At 32.4% G+C, this 10391-nt stretch overlaps 1 protein-coding gene across 1 annotated transcript; it reads left to right on the top strand.

Annotated features, from left to right (window-relative positions):
- Window positions 1-1025: 1025 nt before the first annotated feature.
- On the top strand, window positions 1026-8196 carry LOC123194735 (probable protein phosphatase 2C 44). Its single transcript, XM_044608109.1, has 5 exons — window positions 1026-1333; window positions 1453-1731; window positions 1814-2090; window positions 2959-3113; window positions 7603-8196. Exons 1-5 carry the CDS (start codon window positions 1271-1273, stop codon window positions 7738-7740), a joined length of 912 nt encoding a protein of 303 aa, XP_044464044.1. The 5' UTR covers window positions 1026-1270; the 3' UTR covers window positions 7741-8196.
- Window positions 8197-10391: the final 2195 nt, after the last annotated feature.

Here is a 10391-nt window from a genome sequence, read left to right as displayed (position 1 = left end):
GTTGCTAAGGTACACACACTATTGTTCAAAGATCATGCAGCTTAATTCTTACTTTGCTATACCTTGCCAGATTCATCATATATTTGCCCTGTCGAAAAAAATAATCTCAAAATCTAAATATTAAATCTAGGGTTGGATTTTATCTCAGTTGTTTGAGTTTAGATTGAATAAATCGATTTTGAACTGAAAATTAGACTTATTTTTATACAATGAGTTAAATTCAAGTAGATTTTATTATTTGAGTTTGAACTGATTTGAATTAAATTTAAAGTTAAAACTATTTTTGAATCTTAACTCATCGATGTGGAGTTAACTTTTTTAAATTCATACTGATTTTAAACATAATCTTATTTAGACAAGTTTAAAACATCTCTTTCTTTCTCACTCTCCTTCCTTTCTTCTTTATTTCTATCCATTTCCTTAACTCTCTCACTCATCAACTTTTGCCTCTCCCTTGTATCTTCTTCTTGGTCAAATGCCTCGTCTGCCTCATTTGCCATATCACCATTGCTATCTTTCCACCCTTTTTGGACATTGGCACATTCAAAGACACAATCATTTTCTTATCGTTAGAATAATATAAACAATGCCAAAAAAATAAAAAGGAGAAGAAACGACCAAAAAAAGAATATTAAGTAGTTACGGTGAAAATGTAATTTGTATATGCTATTAGAGATATAATTGATATGAACCCTATCATATATGGTAAAAAATCCCTTGACGTTTTAAACTAGTGTATAACTTTTACAAACGGGTAAAAAATAGATGTTTCAAACTTGATAGGTAAGAAAGTTATCTCGTCAAAGTTCGCGTGGAACATAGTAATTCGGCCAAAATAAAAAATAAAACAAAGGGACTCAGCCCTTTGAACCAGGATACGGTGGGTATTAAAATGGAGTTGACTGGTACAGTCGTGGGAAACTTCAACGAAACAAGCAAAGATAATGGAGCCCACGCGGTTATGATATCAATGCGGATGGATGGACATGAATTTAATATAATATCTTGCTTTCGTTCAAACTTTCCTAAATTTCTACCTGTAAGAAAAGAAAGCTTGCTTTCTGGTCCAATATATACAACCCAAGTGCCAAAGTAGGCATTTGAATATTCAAATAACGCGTACCCACATTGGAAATCCATCGTCTCTTCGTTTCCCTTGTTCAAATTCCTATTCTTATTCTCATCCATAGCCATTCACAGCTTCTGCTGCTACACCCATCTTAGGAATTTGTTTTGTTGTGTTATTTATGCTTTGAGAGTGTTTTCAGAGATGAGTAAGGCATCAGTTGCAAGTGTTTCTCGCGCCGGCCCAAGTACCGGCTTCTTTTCCAAGGTATTAATTTTTCTCTTTAGACTTAATACGAATCATTAATCGGCAGAAAACTTTTTCGAAATGATTGAATTCATTGGAATTGGAATTTTAGGTTTACCGAGTTATTGGTTTTATTGCAGATTTGTACTTGTGTTCATTCTTCTTCATCAGATACTGGTAAAGGCAGGTGTAACTCTTCTACTGGTAAAGGCAGGTGTAACTCTTCTACTAATAAAGTGTCATATGGATACCACTTGGTGGAAGGCCAATCTGGGCATGATATGGAAGACTACCTTGTTGCTGAATACAAGAATAAGAAGAATCACGTACTGGGTTTATTTGCCATCTTCGATGGTCATCTTGGAGATCGAGTGCCTACTTATCTGAAAGATAATCTTTTCAACAATATACTGGAAGAGGTAAGCCTTCCTTTAATTGATTTGTTCCTTTTCATTCTCCATGTCTTTTAAATGTTTTAACTGTTTTTCTTGTGTTCCACAGCCAAATTTCTGGAGGGATCCTAAAACAGCAATTGAGAATGCATACCATTCCACAGATAAGTTTATATTGGAAAATTCTATGCAATTGGGCACCGGTGGTTCCACTGCAGTGACTGCTATTGTCATTGATGGCAAAGATTTATGGGTGGCAAACGTTGGTGATTCAAGAGCTGTGGTTTGTGAGAGGGGCTCTGCCAATCAATTAACGGTTGACCATGAGCCTCATGCTGAAAGAAGAAGGATTGAGAAGAAGGGCGGTTTTGTAACTACTCTTCCTGGTAACATTTTTCGTGTCACAATATGTCTACTCTTAGCCCTTTATCTGTCTTTCTACCAATACATGTATTTGTGCTTTCACTAGGAAATAGGTTTCACTTTTCTTATATATTGTCAAAATACTGGCATCGAATGTGTTTTCCCTGTAGTCACATTTCAAAACATCTAAAATTTTTAGTATAGAAGTTAACTTGTTTGACTTTCTCTGAATTTTCTTAAATTCACATGGATATACAGACTAACAATTTGTAATTTTTATTTGCTAAAATATTAGTGAATCGTAGCCTCTAATAAAGTCATATTAGATGCATTGGAGCCCGTAAAAGTTGAATAAATGAGTATAATTTAAGGAATTGATATATGTTTTCAAAATATTTTGGGACCCCTAAGGAAAGTTATTTATGATCAATAATGCATCAAGTACACTATCATCAGTATAACAAATATTGTGGTCCTTTAGTTGAGGAAAGGATTTTACATAGATGAAGATTTAATGTGTCCATAAATCCACTTGATAGTAAGAACTGGATATTATGGTTTTTGAAATTGTACAGTAAAAGAGCAATAAAAAAAATCTTTGATTAAGTTAATGGTCTGTGGATCTTTCAGAACGATCTCTTCAAACTAATGGACTGAGTACAATTCTTGCTTTCTATATGTCAAATTATTGTTTTTGGCTCACAGTATGCTGATGGAAGTACCCATTTTGCATTCAGGTGGATATATTATTGACAAGTAATGTTAAAAATATAGGTGATTTGAGATTAAGAGAAACCTATTTCTAAAGGAAGATTGGTGGAAACTATAGTGGTTTGATTGTAAAGCATTTCTGATGTTTTTTTAGAATTAATAAATAAACTCTTATTTCAGGTGATGTGCCCAGGGTAAATGGTCAACTTGCAGTTGCACGCGCTTTTGGAGATCAAAGCCTAAAAGCACATTTAAGTTCAGAGCCTGACGTAAGGCATGTGCCAATAAACACAACTATAGAGTTTGTTATAATGGCGAGCGATGGATTGTGGAAGGTTAGTTGTTATAGCAGCTTATGGAAATTCTAGTCTGTCTATCTGAAACCCACGTGCTCCCATTTTTCCGTTTCATATTTTGCTTGATCTCCATCTTATTGCGTATTTTTGTTAGCACACTGCAACTCAGGCTAAAAGAATCATGACTTTTTTGCAATGTTATTAAAACTGACCTGTTGACTGTGAGAATTTGGGATCATCTATGTTAAAGCATATGTGTTAGAGAATTAAATATTCGCCTGTTTATGGGACATAATATATTAAACATCAAATCATACTTAAAAGTGACGTATAATTTTGTGAACTTAGGTAGGCTGCGAAGCATTATTATCTAAATGATTTTCTGATGCAGAATCAAATGGGCATTGTGAATTTTTGTTCACTTCCATTATCTGCAGCATGTGAGTATTAAAGTCTTCATGGGAGGCACCTAAGGGTTTTAGATTAGGCCATGTTCTTTGGTATTATGTCATTACTTGCCCTAAGAGCTTAAATGAACGGGTAAAATCTCAAACACTAGTATTAGGCTCCTAGCAAATAGGATATTTTAATCATAGGTATAATTTTCAAAGACTAGAGCCAAAGTCACGGAACTTGGAACAATGGAGAAGAATTTTTTGTGCTAGGAAAAGGCTGCTAAGTAGCTATCACAGTTTATACGTTGAAGGCATGGTTTTTCTCATGTTTGCTAGTGCAGGAGTAGTTTGGTAAAATTGTAATTTTCTTGTGGATTTCTCTATTGTTTTGTAGAATTGTTAATTCTTTTTGTTTTAGAAATTCTAGTCATACTGAGATAAGTGAGAATGATTTAGGGGTACCTTGTACATTTTAGTGATCATGAATTAGATTGTGTAATTAACTTGCCAAAATACGCGATATTTGAAGGAATTGAAAATTATAGGTTGTGCCTTGTTAGATGTTGTCATCTTTGGTGAATATTACTAAATTTTGCAGGGAAGTTGGTAAATTACAAATGATGATTAAAATAATTTTAGGGAATTAAGAATTTGAATTAGGATAGGATATTCTAATATGAGAATAGTAAAAAGGGGCAGTAGCAGTAAGGAAAAAGAGGAGAAGAAAATTATAGTTTTAGGCAACTCAGTTGTGGGTAGTTTTCCAATGCCTTGAATTGCCAGAATTGAGGATATTAATTAAAATAGACATAAAAATTACTGGCTAAACTTTTTAGGCAAACTTTTAATGAATTTACTTTTTTAAACAAAGTTATTTTTTATTCTAATGATACCCCTTTTTGCTAATTACCTCTTTGTTCAATATGATTTTTCGTTAGCAACTTTTTCTTCCGAGTATACTTTTACATCATCACATTGATGATAAGTTTGTTAACTTATGAATCGAATATTTGTAAACTTATTCGGAAACAGATTGATTTTTTAGTGTGATTGTTGATATGTACAGATCGAAACAAAAAGATGAACACAAATGTAAAGAGTGAGTGCAAAAAGTACAAAAAATATAAAAAGTGCAAGTGCGAACAGTGTGTAAGAGTGCATGTGAGTGCGAAAGTGCAAATGCACTTCTCACACTCATGTTTTAATATAAATATTATATATATAATATATGATATAATATAATATAATATATATATTTATATTAAAACATGAGTGTGAGAAGTGCATTTGCGCTCATATGTACTTTTCGCACTTATGTTCATCTTTTCGTTTCGATTTGTACATATCAACAATCACACAAAAAAATCGATCTGTTTTCGAATAAGTTTATGAATATTCGATTTATAAGTTATTAAACTTACTATCAATGTGATGATGTGAGAGTATGTTCAGAAGAAAAGATTGCTGATGAAAAATCATATTGAACAAAGAGGTAATTAGCAGAGAGAGGTATTATTGAAATAAAAAATAAATTTGCTTAAAAAGGTAAATTCATTAAAAGTCTGTCTAAAAAAGTTTAGCCAATAATTTTTGTTTCTATTTTAATTAATATCCCTTAGAATTGGGAGTTTCCAACTCCTCAAATTACTAGTATACTCTATTGTAATCCCCCTTTATCGATAAAATATTTTTTGTTTGTTTATTGCTTGTGTTTGCTGTTTTTGGTGGAATGTTTGGCTGGTTCCCTATCATATTCTTTCTCCTAATCACTTATTAGCACCTTGATGTATCGACCACTTTGCTTCTTGACAAAAATCTTTGACTTCTTAAATAATCTGAACACCTTTGATTTTTGTCTTATAAAAACCCTCAAGTCATTCTAGAGTAGTCATCAATAAAGAGAAGAAAATACCTACTGCTGGAATTTGTAGGAATGTTTGTCGGTTCACACACATTTGTATGAACTAGATCTAGGACATGCTTTGCTCATCATGCAACTCCTTTGGGAAATGGTTGCCTATGAGGCCTGCCCATAGCACAGCCCTCACCCACATCTTGTTCTTCAATCTTGGGAAAACCTTTCACCGTGTGTTGATCATGCAAAAGTTTTAGGCTATGGAAATTCAAGTACTCCATCCTTTTATGCCACAACCAAGAATCACTCATACATTGGACTCTCATGTTGGCTTCATTGAGTACTTGAAATTCAGTGGAAAGCTTCTATTTTTCATCAGGACTTGAGCCATAACAAGCTTTTCTTTTCCCTTATCTTAGATAATGCACCTTTGCCTTCAAATATCAAGGAATACCTATGATCAATAAGTTGTCCCTCACTTAGCAAATTTTGCTTCAAGTTAAGAACCAATAACACATCCCAAATGGTTCTAAAGCCCATCTTTGTTTGAATTCCAATGGTGCCTTTGCATTTGACTTGTATAAGAACATCATTCCCAAGCTTTACTTGACTCTTATTAGAGTCAAGATCCAAGAAGATATTACCATTTCTAGTCTTGTGGTTAGTACATCCACCATCAAGAATCTAGACTTCCTCTTGCTGCTGAACTACATTCTGGCTAGCATAGGACAAACCGGAGTTGTGTCCGCTTGCTTTTATACGGTTTCCTTCTCCAGTAGTTCTTGCTTCTACACAACTTGCTTTTTGAGTCTTCCTAAAGTTGCAATCTTTTTGCAAATGCCCAAATTTCTGGCAATTTAAACATCATGACTTACTTTTAAACCAACAATCTTTTAATGTGTGACTGTTTTGCTTGCACTTACTACACTTATGAAATTGTTCATCACAGTCATATTGTTTCTTCTCATAGTTTCCTCGGCCTTTCCTTTTAACACTCCATTTTTTCCCATTTCTTTATCATAGCTTTTGGATCTCAAATTGAGTTTTGATTGAAACGCACTATCAGTTGCCTTTTCAGAGTTTCTTCAAGATTTTTGCTCAAAGATTTAAAGGAATCCATTAGCTCTTGTAGATATTGTTCAGACAAATCTTTTATTTCTTCAATCACAGAAAAAATTGGATCAAATTTTATCCAGAATAGTATTCAACACATCAATAATCTTCTATTCTCTGACCCATCACCATGAATCTTTGTCTGATGAATTAGCTTATTAAATCATTCTCAAGATTCATTAAAGGATTCACCCTTTTCATTCTCAAATTTTCAAAATCTTTTCTTAAAGTTAGGAGGTTAGCAGTTTTTACTTTATAGCTTCCTTGATAATCAATGTGAAGAATCTTACATGCTTCATTTGCGGTGGAAGCCCCAATGATTCGTGAAAATACAGTGCCATTGACTCCTTGTTGGAGGCACAAGCTTCTCTTTGCCTGATCTCCTTTAGAGACTTGATTTCAGTATCGGACACCTTTTCTTCCAATTTGGGTTTGTCAAACCCATTCTCTACCAAATCTCACAAATCATGTGACTCGAAGTGGGTTTGCATTTTAACAGCCCAATTATTATTTCTTTCACCATCAAAGATTGGAATGGTGAGTTGTGAATTTTGTCTCATTCAAAATTGTAGCTTTTCAACACTTCCATTCACTCTTACAATGCTTTGATATAAATTTTGTTGGTTGATTTTTCAGCTCAACCACAAACACAATAACACAACAACATTCCAGGATTTAGAGTGAGAAATCAGCTCAAGAAATGAACAAAAAAGACCTGAAAAAATAGACAAAACAGGGAAATTAAAACACAAGGAGACGATAAATCTTTGGAGAAGTCCAGCTTTTGTTTGCTTGCACTTTCTCTCCTAAACGGATTTTGCTTTTGCTACAGCCCTTTCTCCTTTGATTTCATTCAAATTCTTTCCTTCCATTCATACTTTTTGCAAAATAAAATATATTGTCTTCAGGTTCAATTGTAAGTTAAAAAGAGGCACCATGCACATCACATATTTTAACCCTAGTTGACTGCAGCAACAAAATCAGAATGACACTTTCAATTAATACAATGGATTTGAGCATGAGACAACTCAATCAACTTGATTTTTATTATATGGATTAATGGTGGATATGTGAATCTGTAAAAGCATGAAGTTGCTGTTTCATGTGTCATGTTAACTGTTATTCAGAAATTATAGTACAATAACTGATGTGATCCTGTTGGCAGGTTATGAAGAATCAAGAGGCTGTAGATATTGTCAAACCCATAAAGGATCCTCAAGCGGCAGCTAAACGTCTAACAACCGAAGCACTGGCAAGAAAGAGTAAGGATGATATATCATGCATTGTAATCCGATTTGGATAATTGCAGCGATATAGTGAGTAATAGCTCAAGGTCCAGTGGACGGAAATAGGAGCATTAATTGGGTAAGAAAACTTTTTATGTATATAGTATAGCTCTTTTGAATGAGAGAATCATGGTTCAGCTGTTCATATAGCAGTGTGACGCATTTTTCTTTTTTCCCAACTGAAGAAATATGCTCAGATATACATCAGCCTCTTCCTTGCTCAGATGTACAACTGGTTGTTTCTGGGGCATGGTGCAATTGATGAGGGTACTTACCCAATTGGCTCTGATAGAAAAGAAAGAAAATTTGATTTTAATAACGAATACAATGTGGACAAATAAAGTATATGATATTGAAACCTCCTTGGAAGTTGTTGTGATTGGTATGTTTGTCCTTGTTTGTGCCAAATTAGTGATGTTTATTGTGAGACATTGAATTATTTCAATAGGTATATTTGTTTATATCTTTATTTATTTTATTGCTGTTCTTGTTTTATCATTAGTGTAGAATCAATTTTCTATATCAATTATAAATGTTGAATTGTGTGTAAAGATTGGCCAAAAATGGATTACCTCCCTTGAACTTTGTTCAGTTATCGGTTGGATGTCAATGTTCATGTTTTAATCAAATGTGTTCCAAAAGTTTGCAGAAACTCATGGCCACTGCAGATAACAAATTTTGTTGATTTTCTGTGCTTGTATCAAAATGATTCATGTTTGCTTCCAGTATACTATGTTGGAAATCTGCATCAAGATTGCAACAAGCTTTTATACTTTTGAAACTTGGACTGACTGATGAGAACTCGGTGGCTTGTCCGGTTTAGGTAAAGCTTTAAAAGTGTTGAAATTATTGGATCACATTTAATTGCAATTGAATTAGATGAACAACATCAATTTGTGATTCGATTGGGTACAATGGACTTGTTGATGCAGCATGACTTTTGCCAAAGAATGCAGTGCATCACTAGATCTCAGTCCAATGAACTGTATTTATATTTCTTGTATCCCAATTTAATCGGTTAGACCGAGAAAGACGTAGATTAGTCCTCGACTAGATTAATGTTCAGTTTAGGTTTGATAACAGTGCTCATACTCCTACCCATTGTAGTTCATTGTAGAGTTTGAATTTCTAGCATTATATCCAAATGAAGTTTAAGCCTTGCCAATAAAATTGTGTTGGCACACACCCTTTTAGTAAAATTACATATATTAATAATGAATATTAATTTATATATTTATAGGATGTGTTATTATATAATTGAATGAATTTAAAATATAGATAAAATAACAATAAATTAAATAATAATATTTTATTGTTGTTACACAATTAGCAACATTCAGTTGTATTACCCTTCTTTAAATCTTTGCCCATTGCATTATGTTGGTAGAGGTATAAGCAAATTAAACTTGGTTTAAACACCTCTTGGTATAAGTTTAGTTATTGAATTTATGGTTTAGATTTGTGATTTAGATTCGTGATACTATTTTATAATTTATTGATAAAATAACGTTGTTTTATTAAATAATGACAAAACAAAGTTATTTTGATTTAAATTTAACATAATTCAAATTGAATTATGGGTTGAACTTGAATTGAATTGAATCATTACCTAGTTTTTAAGTTGAATTTAACGAGACTTTTTTTAGCTTAAGTTTAATTTAGTTTAAAAAATGGAATAATTATTTTGACTTAAAGTCAACTCAAATTCGTTCTAAATTAATTTGAGTCAAATCAAATTAAATTGAGTTGATTTTTAAAATGAGTTATTTTAGTTCGATTTAACTCTATTTGGAAATTCATCGCCAATCATGAGTCTGAACACACACAGCCAAGCCAACCTCCGATGGGCCACAACGTCTCAAATATGAAGATCTACCTGAGAGATTTCAACCTAATGGCCCGTGATTAAAAAAAGTACTATATTTTAAAATATGTCAGAGAAATTGGAATGCATACTTACGTATAAGACATGTAGAAATCATGAATCAATGGTTAAAATCAATGTTTTGAGGTTCACTAGACATTAACCCAAACAAAGGTTGATTTAAGTCTTGGACAATTAGATTGACCGTTGGATATGACAAATTAAATACCATTAGAATAATATTCAATCAAATATAATTGTGATCTTGTGATAAATAATGCATATTTTCCATTGGATTTATATTATATATATTTAATGATTAATTATATAAAAAATATTTTGAATATTATTTTAAATATTTATTTAAATAATATATCAATTTAGTTACAAATCAACGGTTCTGATTATTGTTCTAACTTTATTCAGTCGATATTTAGTTCGACTTTGAAAACATGGTAAAAAATACAACCCCCTATCTATAATATTCAAAAACAATATTATGTGTATCTATTTTGAGCACACAATGAGTATCCACTTATATGTGTCATCATATGATTATGTGTTACTTTATCTTTAATTCAAAATCATTCAATCACATGATGACACATATAAATGTGTACTTATTTGTATACTTAAAGTGGATACACATAGTTTTATTGAATATGAAATTATGAAATTCTTTTTTTTTTTTCTAATTAACTTAAGAAAATATCCTGCACACCCTCCTCCCACATTTTACCATTAAATTTGTAAGTTGGCGTCATTGTTCATAGCAATAGTTAATCTACCTATATTTATTCCTTA

This window comes from Mangifera indica, chromosome 13 (genome assembly GCF_011075055.1).
Source record: "Mangifera indica cultivar Alphonso chromosome 13, CATAS_Mindica_2.1, whole genome shotgun sequence".
NCBI lineage: Eukaryota > Viridiplantae > Streptophyta > Magnoliopsida > Sapindales > Anacardiaceae > Mangifera > Mangifera indica.
The sequence above is the reverse complement of the archived record's forward strand: the minus strand, read 5'-3'. Positions and strand labels throughout refer to the sequence as shown.

Coding starts and splice junctions, on each gene's coding strand:
- LOC123194735 (XM_044608109.1), top strand. CDS start 1,271: ATGAGTAAGGCATCAGTTGCAAGTGTTTCTCGCGCCGGCCCAAGTACC. Junction 2,091..2,958: donor TTTTGTAACTACTCTTCCTG/GTAACATTTTTC, acceptor CTCTTATTTCAG/GTGATGTGCCCAGGGTAAAT. Junction 3,114..7,602: donor CGAGCGATGGATTGTGGAAG/GTTAGTTGTTAT, acceptor TCCTGTTGGCAG/GTTATGAAGAATCAAGAGGC.